The sequence below is a fragment of the Henckelia pumila genome, chromosome 1 (assembly GCF_033568475.1).
Source record: "Henckelia pumila isolate YLH828 chromosome 1, ASM3356847v2, whole genome shotgun sequence".
Taxonomy (NCBI): Eukaryota; Viridiplantae; Streptophyta; class Magnoliopsida; order Lamiales; family Gesneriaceae; genus Henckelia; species Henckelia pumila.
The window spans coordinates 150,346,331-150,365,631 of NC_133120.1; the positions used below are offsets into that span (position 1 = coordinate 150,346,331).

Below are 19,301 nucleotides of genomic sequence, written 5' to 3' on the forward strand. Positions count from 1 at the left end.
ACACACACTTGTCACCATCTGTCCAAGCACTTTGTGCTAATCTTTCAGGTGAGAATCTTCCAAAGAATGTGGAAGAGGCTTTACAAAGTCCAAACTGGAAAAAGGCTATCATGGAAGAAATACATGCACTCGAAAAAAACAACACATGGGACATAGTTCAAAAGCCTCGAGGAAAATTACCAATGGGATGCAAATGGGTATTCACCATTAAATACAAATTTGATGGATCGATGGAGCGGTACAAAGCAAGACTTGTAGTAAAAGGGTATACTCAAACATATGGTGTTGACTAAGACTTGTAGCAAAAGGGTATACTCAAACATATGCTGATGACTACCAGGAAACATTTGCACCTGTTGCGAAATTGAATATCATAAGAGTTCTCTCGCTTGCAGCGAATCTAGATTGGCCGCTCCAACAAATAGACATAAAAAATGCATTTCTTAATGGCAATTTAGAGGAAAAAGTATATATGGATTTGCTTCCTGGATTTGACTAGGAAAGCAAAGCTGGAAAAGTTTATAAATTAAGAAAATCACTATATGGCTTGAAACAGTCCCCTCTTGCATGGTTTGATAGGTTTTTAAAGTCTCTACTCTGCCAAGGATACACTCAAGCTCACTCAGATCCCACTATGTCTTATAAACATAGAGTGTAACAATTCTCATTATCTATGTGGATGATATAATCTTGACTGGTAATGATGAGGAAGAAAGGGAACGGCTGAAGAACAAGTTAACCTTGGAATTCGAAATGAAAAATCTGGGAAACATGCATTATTTTCTTGGAATGGAAGTAGCAAGGAGCCGTAAAAGGATCACAATATCTCACAGGAAGTATGTATTAGATCTCCTAAAAGAAACGGGCATGCTTGGAAGCAAACCTGCTGACACTCCAATGGATCAGAACATCAAATTGAGCACCAAACCAACGCAAGGACCTGTGGATAAGGATGGCAATGGGGCGGGGCGGGGATGGGGATGGCATCCCCATCCCCTCCCCACTCCCCTGCGGGGATTTTAAAAAGATTCCCGAACCCGCCCCAGAACCCGAAACTCTCCCCCGAACGGCATCCCCATCCCCTCCCCACTCCCCTGCGGGGATTTTAAAAAAATTCCCGAACCCGCCCCCGAACCCGAAACTCTCCCCCGAACCCGCCCCTGTTTCGGGTTTTCCCCGCGGGGACCCGAACCCGCGGGGAAAATTGCCATCCCTACCTGTGGATAAAGGAAGGTACCAAAGATGGGTTGGAAAACTCATTTATTTGGCACATACCCGACCGGATATTGCCTTTGCAGTTAGTTGTGTCAGTCAATTCATGCATGCACTATCAGGGGAACGCTTGGAAGCTGTTTGAAGGCGATGACCGAAAAAGATAGAGCCATAAAAGTTGATAAACGTAAAAATCAATTTCTCATAACATGCGTTTGAGTACAACCCTAATATATACAAAGTTTCTTTCTAAATTACTTTCTTAATTATGAGCACTAATCACTATCTAACCTAATTTAAAAAATACAAGTAAGGAATAAAATATCAAGCTAATATTAAGATAGAAATACAATATTGTTATTCCTATTTTCTACACTCCCCCTCAAGTTGGAGCAAAGATATCAATCATGCCCAACTTGCGAATAAAATCTTCAAACTTCGGTTTGAAATGGCCTTTTGTGAATGCATCAGCTACCTGTTGTTCAGATGTGACAAATGACATACAAATTATCCCACTCTCAAGCTTTTCCTTAATGAGGTGTCTGTCAATCTCTAAGTGCTTTGTGCGATTATGCTGAATTGGGTTGTTTGGAATGCTAATAGCAGATTTATTATCACAAAACAGATGCATTGGCGTCTCCCAATCCAATTTCAATTCCTCAAGTATCATCTTTATCCACAATAATTCGCATACCCCATTAGCCAAAGCTCGTAGCTCAGCTTCTGCACTACTACGAGCCACAACTTTTGTTTTTTACTTCTCCAAGTTACGAGGTTACCCCATAGAAACGTGCAATACCCAGAAGTAGATCTTCTGTCACAAATTGATCCGGCCCAGTCTGCATCAGTAAAAGCTTCAATGTTTCTTTAATTGTTCTTTTGAAATAGCAAACCTTTCCCTGGAGAACTCTTTAGATACCTTAAAATTTTGTAGACAACATTCATGTGTTCTTCGTATGGTGAATGCATGAATTGACTTACCACACTAACAGCAAATGCAAAATCAGGTCTCGTGTGCGAGAGATATATGAGTTTCCCCACAAGACGCTGATATCGTTCTTTTTCCACAGGAGCTCCTTGAGACATGTCATTCGACTTCTGGTTTAGATCCATGGGAGTATCACTGGGTTTGCAACCACTCATTCATGTCTCCTTGTGTAAATCAAGGACGTATTTCCTCTGTGACACATAGATCCCTTTTCTTGATCTGGCAACTTCCATCCCTAGGAAATAACGCAAAAGCCCCAAATCTTTAATCTCAAATTCCAATGATAGACAATTTTTTAGCCTTGCAATCTCATCTTCATCACTTCATGTGAGGATCATCAACATAAACAATTAGAATTGCCATTTTGTCTTTGGTAGTATGCTTCACAAACATTGTATGGTTTGACTGCCCTTGAACATATCCTTGTTTCTTTACTGATCTCGAAAATTTTTCAAACCAAGCTCTTGGAGATTGCTTCAATCCATACAAGGACTTTTTTAATTTGCAAATCTTTCCCCCAAATTGTTTCTCGAATCCCGGTGGAGCATCCTTAAACAGTTCTTCCTCCAATTTGCCATTTAGAAATGCGTTTTTTTATATCCAACTGATACAATGGCCAATTAAGATATTCAGCCAGGGAAAGTAATATTCTGACCGTATTCAACTTTGCAACGGGTGCAAAGGTCTCTTGGTAGTCAATACCATACGTTTGTGTGAAGCCTTTTGCAACAAGTCTTGCTTTATAACTGTTGAGAAATTCAAAAGATTGGATTAGATTCTTCCAGAATTGTTCCTAATAGAAATATAATATGTAATTAGTCATTTGTAATCTTTCCTAAAATATATTTATTTTCTTCCTAGAGTAGATTTTATTTTATTCCTAGGATAGATTATTAGAGTTGTATATATGCTGTACCTGTGTATCAAAAGATATAGCGTGAGAAATCAAAAAGAGTATTCCTCTTTATGGTATCAGAGACAGGTTAGGGTTCTGCAAAAATTTTCCGATCTACTCACTGCCTAAACACTATCAGCCGTCCCTTTAATTTCGTTCATACATATTTTACCTATCTTCATCATGTCTGAAACATATGAAAATATCCGCAAAGAAACCGTTGCTGTTAACTCTGAAAATCAAAGCAATCAAACTTTTGGGGAGTTTCAAAATGTACAAGTCTCGTACAGACTGAATGGGCGAAATTACTTGAAATGGTCTCAAATTGTGAAGACATTTCTGAAAGGCAAGGGGAAGATTAGCCACTTGCTAGGTAAGTCTCCAGCCCCTAAGGATCCCAAGTTCATTGTTTGGGAAGAAGAAGACTCTATGATTATGCCATGGCTTTGGAATTCGATGACGCCAGAGGTGTGTGAACCATATATGTTTCTCACTACAGCGAAGGAAATTTGGGAAGCAGTAACACAGACATACTCCAAGGTCAAAGATGCTGCATTAATCTATGAGATTAAGACAAAACTCTCAACAACCAAGCAAGGTAATTTATCCATCATTGAATACTATAATTTAATGAAAGGATTTTAGTTGGAGTTAGATTATTATCAAGATTTCAAGATGAAATGTAGCGAGGATGCTTTAACTCTTAAACAATATGTGGAAAGAGAGAGAATTTTTGAGTTTTTGGCAGGACTTAACATGGAATTTGACCAAGTTAGAGTCCAAATCCTTGGAAGGGATACACTGCCATCGCTCAATGAAGCCTTTTCTCTCATAAGGGCGGAAGAAGGAAGGAGGATTGTGATGTTAGAAATGCCAAGTTCCAATCCAGAAGGGTCTGCTATGATGATCACAGAAAGGAAAACTCCAAGTGAAGCCCTAAATGTTGCTGAAGCAAAGAAAAATGGACAGAGATCCACTTACAAAGACAATCTGTGGTGCAATTATTGCAAGAAAAAAGGGCACACGAAAGAAAATTGCTGGAAACTTCATGGAAAACCCCCATCGATGAGCCTAGGTGGAGGCTATAGAGGAAATCAAGTAAAAGGCCAAGCACATCACACTAATATGGAAGGACTAGTTCGTGATCAACAAATTACTGAGAATGGAGGGTTCAACATAGAGGAAATTGAAAGGCTAAGAAACTTCCTCAACACTCTTGAGAAGCCTTCTGGATCATGCTCTCTTGCTCAGAATGGTAAAATCCTAAATTCTTGTGCCTTTAGTGCCTCAAACAAATGCAATTCTGCCACCTGGGTCATTGACTCGGGTGCAACAGATCACATGACATACTCTGCAAGCTGTTTCACCACCTATCAGACATGTTCTAGCAATAGAAAAATCAAAGTTGCTGATGGTTCATTAATCACAGTTGCTGGTCAAGGAACGGTGGTTCTTTCTTCTTCATTCATTCTTAAAGACGTGTTACATGTCCCCAAACTTTCTGTTAATTTATTATCCATCACTATAATAACTCAAGATTTGGATTGTGACATTTTTCAATGATCATTGTATTTTCCAGGACCAAACTATGGGGAGGATGATTGGGCAAGCTAGAGCAATGGAAGGGCTGTATCTTCTTAAAGACAAGGATAGCTGTAGTGATCCCTCGTCCCTTTCTTTAATTTCTGTCAATTCAAATAAAGATGAGATTTGGAATCATCATCGTCGTCTAGGACATCCTTCATTCACAACCCTAAAGAGAATGTTTCCCTCTTTGTTTAGAAATATTAATGTCGAGTCTTTTTATTGTGAAGTATGTGAATTTTCAAAGCACCATCGAGTGCCATTTCCTGTGAGCAACACAAGATCTTTATCACCTTTTGTCTTAATTCACTCTGACATATGGGGACCGTCAAGAATTTCCAACATTTCAGGGGCTAAAGGGTTTGTAACGTTTATTGATGATTGCACTCGAATGACTTGGGTATATCTCCTTAAACAAAAATCAGATGTGAGTCATGTTCTCCCAGTTTTCTTTAACATGATAAAAACACAATTTGAGTAAACATTAGAGGCATTAGGACAGACAATGCTAGGGACTATTTCAATCAAGCATTGTCATCATATTTTGAAAAAGAAGGCATTGTTCACCAATCTTCATGTGTTGACACTCCACAACAAAACGGAGTCGCCGAAAGAAAAAATAGACATCTTCTTGAAGTAACCCGAGCCTTACTTTTCAAAAATCATGTTCCAAAAAGCTATTGGGGAGAGGCAGTTTTAACCTCTACATATTTAATCAATCGGTTGCCCTCTAGATTCATTGACTTCAAAAGTCCCTTGAACTATATGTCAGAGTTCTTTCCTAACAATAATTTCTACTCAAAAATACCCCCAAAGATCTTTGGTTGTGTTTCCTATGTTCACATTCACAAATATCAGCGGAGTAAACTCGACCCAAGGGCCCTGAGATGCATCTTTGTAGGTTATTCTACCACACAAAAGGGATACAAATGCTATTATCCTTCCTCTAGAAAATTTTTTGTGTCCAAAGATGTCACATTTGACGAGAAACAATCGTTTTTTAGCCCAGCTAATCTTCAGGGGGAGCATAGCCAAAAGAAAGATGAATATGATGAATTCGATCTGTTTTCTTTACCCATTCCAGTCACAAAAGGACAAAAACCAGAAACACCAGCCGATAAAACAAGACCAGAAATTGAACCTGTTGAACTTACAATGGTCGATCCAAGTCCAAATTCCCATTCCAGTCCAGCATTGCATCTAGATATTGAATCTTCTCAAGTAAACCCACGTGGAACCACTATAGATCGTCCATTACAGGTCTATACAAGGAGATTACAGCCCAACCCAATGTCTCAGCAGATCCATGAGTCCGAACCCATACAAGGTACTGAAACTCATTCTCATTCACCTTTTTTTACCTACTATTGTTGATACTGAGCAACCTATAGCTATAGGAAAGGTAAACGGAAATGTACTGAAACTTCATTGTATCCTATAACTCATTACATAGCCTTCAAAAACTTTTCTCCTTCACATAGAGCTTTTCTCACTAAAATAAACACCATCCAAATTCCACGAACCTTTCATGAGGCACTAGGAAATAAGAATTGGGAGGATGCTATGAGAGAAGAGATGAATGCTCTAGAAAGGAACAAGACATGGGAGGTAGTTGAATTGCCTAAGGGAAAGAAAACTGTAGGGTGTAAATGGGTATTTACACTAAAATATAAGGCAGATGGCAGCCTAGAAAGATACAAGGCTAGGCTAGTAGCAAAGGGATATACTCAAACATTTGGTATAGATTATCAAGATACATTTGCCCCGGTTGCAAAAATGAATACCATTCGAATTTTAATTTCTTTGGCAGCTAACTTTGGATGGTCTATGCAGCAATATGATGTTAATAATGCCTTTTTACATGGTGACTTGGAGGAGGAAGTGTATATGGATCCTCCACCTGGATTCAATGGTTCTCTTTCTAAAAGCCAAGTGTGCCTATTGAAGAAGGCACTCTATGGTTTAAAACAATCACCACGAGCATGGTTTAGCAGGTTCACCAAAGCCATGCAAGGAGTGGGATATAAACAAAGCCAGGGGGATCATACACTGTTCATCAAACATTCAGTTGCAGGGGAAGTTACAATTCTTATTGTTTATGTTGACGACATAATTGTGACAGGCAACGATCAAGTGGAAAAGGAATCTCTTGAGAAGAAACTAGCTGCTGAATTTGAGATTAAAGAACTTGGTAAGCTCAAATACTTTCTTGGCATAGAGCTAGCTCAATCAGAAAAGGGGATCTTTATTTCACAACAAAAATATGTTCTAGATCTCCTAAAAGAGACTGGGATGATAAGCTGCAAGCCATGTGATACTCCAGTTGAACCAGGGCAGAAACTTGACATGAATGAAGAAGAAGAAGGAGTAGATAAAGGCCAATATCAGAGATTGGTAGGCAAGCTTATCTATTTGTCACATACACGACCAGATATAGCATTTGCAGTGAGTATGATCAGTCAATTTATGCACAATCCAAAGACATCTCACCTTCAATCAGTCTACAGAGTACTCAAGTACTTGAAAGGAAATCCAGGTAAGGGAATTCTTTATAGAAAAAATGGATCCCTAAAAGTGGAAGGCTACACCGATGCAGATTGGGCAGGAGCAGTGGTTGACAGAAGGTCCACTTCAGGATATTGTACCTTATTGGGTGGAAACTTGGTAACATGGAGAAGTAAAAAGCAAAATGTGGTGTCAAGATCAAGTGCAGAATCTGAGTTCAGATCAATGGCATTAGGAATTTGCGAGTTGTTGTGGCTTAAGATCATCCTAGAAGATTTAAAGGTGACGTGGGACGGACCTATAAGATTGTACTGTGACAACAAGTCTGCCATTAGTATCGCACACAATCCAGTGCAACATGATCGAACAAAACACATTGAAGTGGATAGACATTTCATAAAGGAGAAACTTGACAGTGGACTGATTTGCACTCCTTATGTTCCAACAGGTGGCCAACTTGCAGATATCTTCACTAAGGGACTCTCTGATCCTACATTCAAGAATATTTTAGACAAGCTGGGAATGACAGATCTTTACCAACCAGCTTGAGGGGGAGTGTTGAGAAATTCAAAAGATTGGATTAGATTCTTCCAGAATTGTTCCTAATAATTTGTCTGTTATGTTTAGAAATATAATACGTAATTAGTCATTTGTAATCTTTCCTAGAATATATTTATTTTCTTCCTAGAATAGATTTTATTTTATTCCTAGGATAGATTATTAGAGTTGTATATATGCTGTACCTATGTATCAAAAGATATAGCGTGAGAAATCAAAAAGAGTATTCCTCTTTAATAACGTTCCAAAGATCCATCTGAATTAAGTTTAATCGTGAACACCCATTTACAACCCACAATTCGTTTTCCTTCAGGCAGGTACATTATCTCCCACGTTTCATTTTTTTCAAGAGCATTCATCTTTTCAAGGACAACTTTCTTCCATTATGGAACATTTAGAGCTTCCTATATATTTTTAGGAATATCTACACTGTGTAACTGAGAGATGAAACTAACATAGGATTCAGAGATTTTGCCGTAAGACACATGATTTGATAAAGGGTGTTGAGTACAAGTTGTAACACCTTTCCTAAGTGCAATTGGAAGATTTAGTGACGTGGAAGATTCATTTACATTGAGTTCGAGTACAATACCTGGATTCAAATAGGTTTGGACAGGATCTGTACTTGGTTCAGACATTTGGTTGTGTGGAGTCATGGAGTCTTGTTTACTCTGAGGTCGTTTTGTTCTTCTGTAAACTTGGCCAAACAATCTTTCATCATCAACTCGTGCTCTAGTATCAAGATTTTGAACCGGTGCAAACTCAGGTATATCAATGTCCACATTAGCCATGCTTTCAAAATTAGGGTTCCTATCCACATTCTCTATGGTGTCAAATTCAAGCTCAAATATCGAGTCTTCTATCTTACTCCCCCCCTGAAGAGGAGAGCCAAAGAAGGCTTGAGAGTTGAGATTCAAAAAAAGTTACATCCATAGACACATAAAATGTTTTTTTATGAGGATCCAAGCATTTATAGCCCTTCTGTGTATTATCACGAGTATGATGATGCACGTGAACAAAAGCCACACAACCAAATACTTTTAGAGCTAAATCAGAAGACAAGTGAGTTATGGGAAAGGTTTTCTTAAAGAGACTCAATGGTGAGGCAAGATCCAATACTCTTGAAGACATTCTATTAATCAAATATGTAGCCGTTAGAATAGCTTCCCACCATTAGTTTTTAGGTACTTTGGTAGTGAACATGAGTGACCTAGCTACTTCAAGGAGATGTCTATTCTTTCTTTCTGCGACTCCATTTTGTTGAGGTGTTTAAGTGCAAGAACTTTGATGGATTATGCCTTTTGTGCTGGAAAAAAGTTCCCAAAATCTTATTAAAATATTCTTTCCCATTATCACTTCTGAACACTTGGATTTTTTCTTGAAATTGTGTTTCAATCATTGCGTAGAAATTTTTAAAAATTTGCCCGGCTTCTGATTTATCAGCAAGTAAATAAACCCAAGTTAAACGTGTGTGATCATCAATAAACGTGATAAACCATTTTTTGCTAGAAACAGTTGGTGTTTTAAAAGGTCCCCACACATCACTGTGAATCAGCAAAAAAGGTTTTGATGCTTTATATGGATGTACAGGGAGAGAGGCACGATGATGTTTGGCAAACTGGCAAATATCACATACAAAATCAGATGGATTTCTATTTTTGAATAACATTGGAACTACATGCTTCAAATACTGAAAATTCGGGTGTCCTAATCTATAATGCCAAATCATAATGTCATTGTTACTAGAGCTAGAGTTTGGTGAGATACTGGAATGTTTGGCGTGTCCACTTGGATCACCTTCTTCCTCAAAATAATATAGACCGCCATTCTCCTTAGCACTGCCAATCATCTTCCTCGAGTCTAGATCCTGAAATTCACAAGAGTTTGAGGAAAATTTAGCACAACATTTTAAATCACGGGTCAGCTTGCTAATAGAAAGTAAATTACATGAAAGATTGTAAATAGCAATGGACCCTTTTCCAGCAACAGCAGATAATGAACCATCTGCTATTTTAATTTTTTTTTATCTCCAGCACTTGGGATATAAGAGGAAAACAGTCTGGCTGATCCAGTCATATGATCCGTTGCACCTGAATCTATTATCCAAGGGCAGACGGATAGCGAGGACACATTAAAAATGACAGATTGTAAGTATTTACCTAGCTGCGTTAGAAAACAAGATGCTGGGACAGTACTACAATTCGAAAAATGTGTAGACTGAAAGAGGTTGTACATTGGTCTAGCTGTTCCTTACTGAAAGAGGCTGCCCCTGAAGAGTTTTCTGCATTATCTTGATTTTCAGTACCAGATTGATAAGCCCTTGAACCACCATTGCCACCCTATGTTGCATGGATACGGGTACGAGTATCGGATACGATACGGGTACGGCAATACGGAAAATTTTGAAAATATAGGACACGATACGGCTAGGATACGGCTATGATCCGGCGGCGGCGAGCAGCGGCCGGTGGCCGGCGGCGGCGAGCGGAAAGCTTCATGCAGTGGGTTGGTGAAGATAGACGACGAGAGAAACAAAAAGTGGAAAAGAGGAACGATCGAAGAGAGAATAGAAGATTTAAGTCTTTTTTAAGCCCAATTGATATTAATATATTTATTAAAAAGTCCTCATAAATTTCTCACTTTTCAATTGCACCCTTAAAACTTTCAATTTTTTGTGATTTGAGCCAAGCCGTACCCAAAAACGTACCCAACTGGTCAAACTTGAAAAAAGTCAACGACACGTCATTTGCCGTATCCGACACGCGGACATACCCGTACCCGATTCTCCAAATTTTTTTTTAAAAGTACCCATGCTACATAGTTGCCACCACTGCCTTTTTGCTTAAAAGATTTGGGCTTCCAGTTAGGTGGTTTGCCATGCAAGTACCAACAAGTTTCTGCAGTGTGTCTGGGTTTGTGACAGTGTTCGCACACAATCTCTTCCTTCTTAGGCTGCCTGACAGTAGGAAAATTTCTACTCACCATGGCTGAAACTTCAGGATTTGTTGTTGTCTTCTCATTCAACATGGTTTTCCTTCTGCCTTCCTCTCTTCTCACTTCCGCAAACACTTCACTCAATGAGGGCAAGGGTTTTCTGCCCAAAATCCTTCCCCTCACTTCATCCAAATCTCGGTTAATTCCAGCCAGAAATACATATACTCTGTCCGCTTCCATGCGCTCGTGATACTTTTTGCTATCATTTTTGCATTCCCATTGATCATCATAGCACAAATCCAATTCCTGCCACAAGCCCTTCATTTCGTTATAGTATTCTATAACACTTCTGACTCCTTGTCGAGACTGCCATATTTTTGTCTTCAGTTCATAGAGTTGAGAAGAATTCTCTAAATCTGAGTAGGTCTCATGTACTGCCTCCCAGACTTCTCGTGCAGTAGGTAGAAATAGATATGTTCTCCCAATCGATGGCTCCATTGAATTGATAAGCCATGCGATTATCATAGAGTCATCAGATTTCCACATCGTCTGCTTTCGATCGTCTGCGATTGGTTCTGAAGATTCTCGGTTAGATGGCCTAAACGCCCTTTGCCGTTGATTATGAGTTTCATCGATTGAGCCCTTTCCAAATAATTTTTGCCATTCAATTTGTGGATGGTCAATTGGGTTGGAGAGCTTTCGAAACCTGCAAAATTCAACGTGGGTGCTTTTGCCCCAATACTTTCGCCCGAAGACATTTTAGTTTTGCCTTCGTTCGAATCTGACATGCCTTTGTTCGAATCTGACATGCTCTCTTCCTTTCTTTAAAAAGTTGCAGCGGGTATTTAGAGCTTAAGGCTCTGATACCATGAAGGCGATGACCGAAAAAGATAGAGCCATAAAAGTTGATAAACGTAAAAATTAATTTCTCATAACATACGTTTGAGTACAACCCTTAATATATACAAAGTTTCTTTCTAAATTACTTTTCTTAATTATGGGCACTAATCACTATCTAACCTAATTTAAAAAATACAAGGAATAAAATATCAATCTAATATTAAGATAGAAATACAATATTGTTATTCCTATTTTCTACACTGTTCAAAGGATCCTAAGATATCTAAAAGGGACACCGGGAAGAGGTTTATTCTTTAGAAAAACAGATGAAGAAGTGTTGAAGTTTATACCGATGCGGACTGGGCAGGTTCAGTGGATGATCGGAGATCGACATCAGGTTATTGCTTACTGGTTTGGGAAAATCTTATTACTTCGAAGAGTAAGAAGCAACCTGTGGTTGCTAGAAGCAGGGCCGAAGCAGAATTAAGAGCTGTAGCTCATGGTTTATTTTAATTTTGTGGCTGAAAAAGCTCCTTGAAGAATTGAAATGATGATTGAGAAACCAGTGAAAGTTTACTGTGATAACAAAGCAACCATAAGTATTTCACACAACCCGGTTCATCATGATAGAACTAAACATGTAGAGGTCAATCGCCACTTCATTAAAGAGAAAATTGACGAGGGAGCTGTTGTCATAACTTATGTTCCATCCGCTGAGCAATGTTCTGATATATTAACTAAGGGACTAAGTAGACCATTGTTTGAAAAGTTGATAGACAAGCTTGGAAAGTATAATTTTGTACAGTCCAGTTTGAGGGGGAGTGTAGGAATATTTTTGTAGGAGACCTTACACAACTGTAAATATATTTAGCAGATCTTTTGTTTCCTTAATTCTAAGAGTTATTCTCTCACATACCAAATGTAGTGGGACTGGTTAGTCTATAAATTATATTGTAATCATTGTTGTAGATATACAAGAAACAACAATTCATAATTCCTCCTCTCCAGTGTTTTCATCATTCTGTCATATGTTAACAGTATTCTAAACAAATTTGTGGTTTTTCTTTGTTTTAGTAACAAACAGTTTGCGGTGGTTGAAAATCCTGGCTTTTGGAACTGGACATTCACTTTGAAGGACATTGATGGAAATGTGTTGGCTGAAATAGATCGTGATTGGAGGGGTTTTGGATTTGAGGTCGTTTCCTTGCTTAAACCAAATAATTGAATTAATTTGAGTAAGAGATGAGAAACTCTGTTTTCTAATGTTGTTAGATAGTGAAAAATGTTTGTAAATTTTACTGCTTACTCATCAGTTAACTTTGAGTTGAAAATCCCTTGTTACTTTAGAGTGGATGGGTCTGGTTATGCGATAGGCTGCTTTGGTTATGCGATAGGCTGCTTAAGCTGACAGGAAATGTTGCTGAAGTTTTATCACTAAAATTTACTTTCCATTTCCAAAAATATAAGCGTGTAAATCCTCAAAATTGTTTCTGTTCAATTTACTGCAGATTTTCACAGATGCTGGTCAGTATGTGATTCGATTTGGAAGTGCTGATTCTGTTGTTGGTCCTGCTCCGGGGGTAAATCACTGCATCAATGGTCCTTACGCTTTTACATGTGGTTTTTTCCATGTGGTTTTTTCCCCTGAATTATTCATCTGTGTTTTGTAGATCCAAGAATTGAGTGTAGCTCGTCCACTGACTCTGTCAGAGAGAGCAGTAGCTGTGGCGCTTGCTGTTTCACTTGATAACGACTACTTCTCCAGGCACGGGGGCTGGTGAGATACTTTATCAATTATTCTTCTTCAATAAGTACTAGACATAGAAAATCAAATTCTTTTCAACTAAACCTGGCTACACCACCTATGTAAACTGTATGCATGTTTTGCTATTTTTGCCTGATCTAGACAACCTTGTCGCAAACTGAAATCCTGTTATGTTTTGACGAGTTATTTTGATTTAGGATATGATATCTAAATAACCATCTGAATGCAACATAGTGTGTATTATAGTTTTAAGCTGCTTCTTTTGATGTGCACGCCCTTCTATCTCTATGTCATTTTAGTTGTTGTATGCTGTCAGTCGTATTCCTGTTTATAAAACATCATTTGATATGAAGACTCAATCCCGTAATTTCATCCAAACTCTGACTCGAGTTTCACAATAATTGGGGTTCAAAGTAATTATGTTGTCCATGTCTTTCAATTCATCATCCGTGTATCATAAATCTTTTATCATCTCATCTCATGAGCCAAATGGTGTGCCTAATGGTAGTTTAAAATCTTGATTTATTGATCAGATATGTTATTACAAATTAACGGGGCTAGTAAAACTCTCATCCATCCAAACATGTTTGAACGTGTTTGCATTTCGTGATCAATTCAGTTGATGAATGTTAGCAAGATTGAAGTATCTTGTTTAGTAGTTAATCTCAACTCTCTTTGTAGGGGATTTCCTTTTATGGTCATGGATGATTGAAGAGATTACGCCCAGCAGGCTAACCGTTGAAGATGTGCATAATGGTAACAATCATAAAGTTGTATTCTCGTGATGACATTTGGTTGAATTTTCAAATCAAGGTTCTAAATGTATTGTGATCCCGCCAAGAAATCTTGAAAGTTCCGTATCGTAATCAATAGCGAAAGAGATATTATGAAATTGGAAATTATGTTGTATCGAGGGCGAAAGAGATATTACAGGAGAGTTAACATCTGATGGATTTTGTGTATTCCGAAAACATTGATATTGAAACCAGATGGACAACAAATGTGTATTTCATGTGTTTGTTGCACACATAATATTGTGCTCTATTGTTTTAGCCACAGAAGTTTGAGATTGGCCATTGGCATGCCATAGAGATCATTTTGGCGGAACAGACTCTTTGATAGCGACAAATCGAAGCTGATCGATCCGTTTAAACGACTTGATTCAAAATATACTATATCGGTCAGAAACTATTTTGTCTCACTAAGAAAAAATAAACAAAATAAGATCTACCAACATAATGAAATTTTATAGAAGAATTAACACATTAAATTAAAATTATATTAAAATATACCCCTTTTTCTCTGTATATACGTCCTTGGCAGAAACATAGCCATGGAGATCTCGTGAGCGACCGCATTAGGAGACAAAAATGTGCGGCTTTATTTTTTTAAATGAAAAACATAGAAAACTCAGCAGTGAGCAATTATCGGAAAATGAGTGGCAATGTTTGAAATAAAAAAAGCGCAAAAAATGGGTTTGTTCAAGGGAGATGTGTGATAATTGGAAAAGACCAATTTATAGCCAAGCAAACACTTGTTTCTTGTCCCTATAAAAAAAACCTTTGATCCATAGAACAAATGCAATACCATACAAGCTCTTGCTCGAAGAAGGCGGGTACCCTCCTTCTTCCACTTTCCTTTCAAAAAAAAAAAACACAAATAAATAAAGGTCAAGAAGCAAAGCCATGGGGTCGAAAATGATCTTTGTGGCATTGTTGCTCTGCCTCTCCCTCGGGGTCATGGCCGAAGATCCTTATCTCTTCTTCGAGTGGCACGTATCGTATGGCACCATCGCACCTCTAGGCATCCCCCAACAAGCGATTCTCATCAACGGTCAGTTCCCGGGGCCTCTGATCAACTGCACATCCAACAACAACATCGTCGTCAATGTGTTCAACGAGCTGGATGAGCCACTCCTCCTCTCATGGACCGGTGTCCAGCAGAGGAAGAACTCGTGGCAAGACGGTACCCCAGGGACGATGTGCCCCATCATGCCTGGCACAAACTACACGTACAAGTTCCAGGTAAAGGACCAGATTGGCACCTACTACTACTTCCCCACCACCGGCCTTCAGAAAGCCGCTGGTGGCATTGGCATGTTGAAGATCCACAGCCGCGAACTCATTCCGGTGCCTTTCGACTGGCCTGCGGATGAGTACCCTGTACTCCTCGGAGACTGGTATAACAAGGGTCACAAGACACTCAAGGCTATCCTGGACAGCGGCCGATCTATCGGTAGGCCCGCTGGCGTCTTGATCAACGGGAAATCTGGCAAGGTAGGGGACATGGTGGAGCAACCACTCTTCACCATGGAGGCTGGAAAGACTTACAGGTACAGAGTGTGCAATGTTGGGTTGAGGAACTCTATCAACTTCAGAATCCAAGGCCACACTTTGAAATTGGTCGAAATGGAAGGATCCCACACTGTCCAAAACGTGTATGATTCACTAGACATCCATGTTGGGCAGTGCATGTCCGTTTTGGTTACAGCAAACCAGGCCCCCAAGGATTACTACTTGGTGGCATCGAGCCGATTCGCCAAAAGACCCGACGTAGCAGTTGCAGTCATCCGCTACACCAACAGCAACACCCCCGCATCACCCCTGCTCCCACCACCCCCACCTGAGAATTCCGCCGGAATCGCATGGTCCATCAACCAGTTCCGCTCTTTCAGGTGGAACCTCACCGCCAGCGCAGCCCGCCCCAACCCACAAGGCTCGTACCACTACGGAAAAATCAACATCACCCGCACAATCAAAATCACAAACACAAGGTCGGTGGTGAACGGCAAGCTCCGTTTCGGGATAAACGGAGTGTCCCACGTGGACTCGGCCACCCCACTAAAGCTGTCCGAGTACTTCGGGTTTGCGGACAAGGAATTCCAGTACAATCTGGTGAAGGACGAGGCCGGAGGAGCGGGATCAAGCATGGTGGTGGCACCGAGCGTGGTGAACGCCACATTCAGGAATTTCGTGGAGATAATATTCGAGAACCACGAGAAGACAATCCAGACATGGCACCTAGATGGGTATTCGTTCTTCGCAGTGGGGATCGAGCCAGGGAGATGGAGCCCGGACAAGAGAAAGAACTACAACCTGGTGGACGGTGTGAGCAGGCACAACATTCAAGTGTATCCAAACTCTTGGGCCGCCGTGATGACGACCCTGGACAACGCCGGAATGTGGAACTTGCGGTCGGAGATGTGGGAGAGGACATACCTTGGACAGCAGCTGTACTTGAGCGTATTGTCTCCGGCGCGTTCGTTGAGGGATGAATACAACATTCCCGAGGCACAGCAACTTTGTGGTATTGTCAAGGGCTTGCCAAAGCCTGCGCTATATGCAGGAGCTTGAATTTGATCATTTCATTATTTCTTCTTTAGTTTTTTTTTTTTTTTTCATAATTGTGCTGTTTTTTAAAATTCAAATTTCGTCTTTGAGCATTTCGAGAGTGTAATGTATCTTGACAAGGTTTTCTTTTTTCTTTTTCTTTTCTTTTTTAATTCATTTTATGAATAATAATGTTGTTTGTTGAACCACATCTGATTGTGGTTCCTCTAAATAATTCAACTGAAATCCTTTGAACTCAAGTAATTTATGAAGGTGATTGTTTTTATGGAATTTGCTCAAAAATTTTAACAAATTTTTATGAAGAATATGAGAAAAAATAAAATATTAACCATTAATGATTAAACGTATATATTATACCTGTTTTAAAAAAAATTATATATATATTAAAAATTAATTTGATACACGAACTTTTATAAAGACCGTGAAATTTTATTAATTTAGAGAGTTATTAATTAATTGATAAATTAATAATTTACTATTTTAAAGAGTATTTTTTTATTTAGCTAACAGAAATTTAATCACATAAAATCCATTGTGTTTCACCAATACTCGTACCATATCATTTGAATTTGTATAAAAAAAAATATTATATATGTGTAAGGTCCAAAAATCCACTAGTTCACTCACGAAAATTTTAAATGATTTATATTTTTTTATGCATTTTACTTATGAAATTTAAAAGTTATGTTTAATCTATGTGATGCTTTGTATATGCCTGATATTTATTGTTTTGCAATTTAGTTTAATGTTTTCATGTTTGGGATTAATAGTGGACTGAAGGAACGAGACTAGTTGTCGAATGAGGTCAAGAGAAAATATTTTTTTAGGATATTTAAGTTTAAAGTGTGTTTGCAACTAATGAGCCGACTTTCAAGCCTATTAGTTATAAACCAAGTGGGCGTTCATTTTTCTCAAACTTTTCTCAACCACGCCGCCTACGTCCCTTCTCAATCTTTCCCTTTACTTTCAAATCTACGTTTAAAATCTAGGTCAAATTCTTAACTGTTCGAGGCTATATCGCTCCCAAATTACAGGTTAATTAAATCCAAACTTCAACGATCAGACAAGTTTTTAATGTTTTAAAACCACCATTCAAGAATATAGGTATTTTTACTATAAAAACTCATGTGTATTGATGTGTATGTATTGTATTATGCATGATTTATGAGAGTTTTTAAGATCGTGATGTAAATTGTAAAGTGTGATTCGTTCTTGATGTTTTGTGTGCAAAGGTTTGTAAGGATTGTGATGAGTCTATTGGACACTTGTTCTTTCAGTGCCATGTGTCATGCAGTGTTTGGGATCGCATAAGAGATTGGCTTCACATGAGAAAGTATATGAGATCACCTACTACGATTTTGAAAGCATTTCGAGGAGTCTATAGGGATGCGGCTGCCGTGACCCGCTTGAGAGTGATGGGTTTGGCGGCTTGCATATACCAAGTATGGAGGGTACGTAATAGAACATTCTTTGAAGATGAAACTCCGGACGTTGAAGACATGGTTCGGCGCATTAAGATTTTGGTTTTACGTTGTATGTATTCGAACTATGATATTGTGCCTTTGTGGCTTTGCTAACTTGCATTCCGATTTATTGTAATCATCCGGATATGCCCGATGTAGTTGTACTTTTACCCATTTACCTTTAATGAATTCTTCATTCATTAAAAAAAATAAGTTTATGGATTTAGATGTGAAAATTCAAAATTTTGATGTGCGCATGGTGTATGTGGAGTTTTGAATCGAACTTTTGATTGATGGACAGTTTCTAATGAATTTCCTCTAATTTTTTTATGTTATCTTGGGTGTATACTCGTTCTTTTCAACGTGTGGGTGAGTATTTTCTCAAAAGAAGTCGAGGGGGTCGAAAATAGTCATTTTTTTTAGTTCTTTTGGCCAATTCGCGTAGCGCCGACCTGCCTGGGAACCCAGGTAGATCGCCTCACGCCCATGCGCAAATTTCTTGCGCCTAAGCGCGAGGGGGTCGTGCCGGGGCGAAATATTTTTCCGTCCTAGCAAAAAATGTTCTGTCAAAAAATTTCGCTCTTTGAGGTCCTAAATTCAAGTTTATGATCTTTTAAGATATTTTAAGTATTTTAAGATTTTCTATCGAAAAAGTGTCAAATTCAAATGGTCGGGATGGTCGGAGCAACTCACGTGGATCGATTAAGCTGTGTAATGCATCTATATGCTATATTTCTTCATGAAAGCAATGTTCACTATGTAAGACATGAAATTTTATGAAATTTTAGATGCATGTTTGATTTTACACAAGTTTCTGCATGCATGATTTTGAGCACGAAAGTGTAAAGAACATGAATTGATGAGAATGTTGAAGTTTGATAAGTATGACGAATTTTATGATGATGATGATGTTATGATGTATGCATGAAAAATATTTTTGATTTTGTATGTGTTCTTGTGGTCGTAATACGGGATTGACGCCTCGAGGTGAGTTTTGGGGAGGGTCTTTCCAAATGATGTGCTCGCAAGATGGAAATACAGGACTGGCAAGCTGGGATGAGCTCTGGAGAGGACCTTTCCAAAGAATGAAAGTTTAAGTGGCTAAGGCCATTACGCTATATGCTTGTTGTACTATGAATTCTTGATAATGGGAATCCAATGATGTGCTCATTATGATGATTGCCACAATTACATGTATCTCATCACC

At 38.8% G+C, this 19,301-nt stretch overlaps 2 protein-coding genes across 4 annotated transcripts in view; both read left to right on the forward strand.

The window, feature by feature from the left end:
* Positions 1 to 14,333, forward strand: part of LOC140876485 (altered inheritance rate of mitochondria protein 25) — a 34,883-nt gene extending 20,550 nt beyond the window's left edge. For all 3 annotated transcript variants that reach the window (XM_073280459.1, XM_073280460.1, XM_073280461.1), the window contains 4 exons: positions 12,591 to 12,711; positions 13,025 to 13,096; positions 13,187 to 13,293; positions 13,963 to 14,333. In XM_073280459.1, the coding sequence (XP_073136560.1) occupies positions 12,591 to 12,711; positions 13,025 to 13,096; positions 13,187 to 13,293; positions 13,963 to 13,993 (331 nt within the window). In that variant the 3' untranslated portion in view covers positions 13,994 to 14,333. The remainder of the gene's footprint in view (positions 1 to 12,590; positions 12,712 to 13,024; positions 13,097 to 13,186; positions 13,294 to 13,962) is intronic.
* A 521-nt stretch (positions 14,334 to 14,854) lies between these two features.
* LOC140891081 (L-ascorbate oxidase homolog) lies at positions 14,855 to 16,878 on the forward strand. The gene has a single exon (XM_073299350.1). The coding sequence runs from the start codon at positions 14,967 to 14,969 to the stop codon at positions 16,632 to 16,634; it is 1,668 nt and encodes a 555-aa protein (XP_073155451.1). The 5' UTR covers positions 14,855 to 14,966; the 3' UTR covers positions 16,635 to 16,878.
* Positions 16,879 to 19,301: the final 2,423 nt, after the last annotated feature.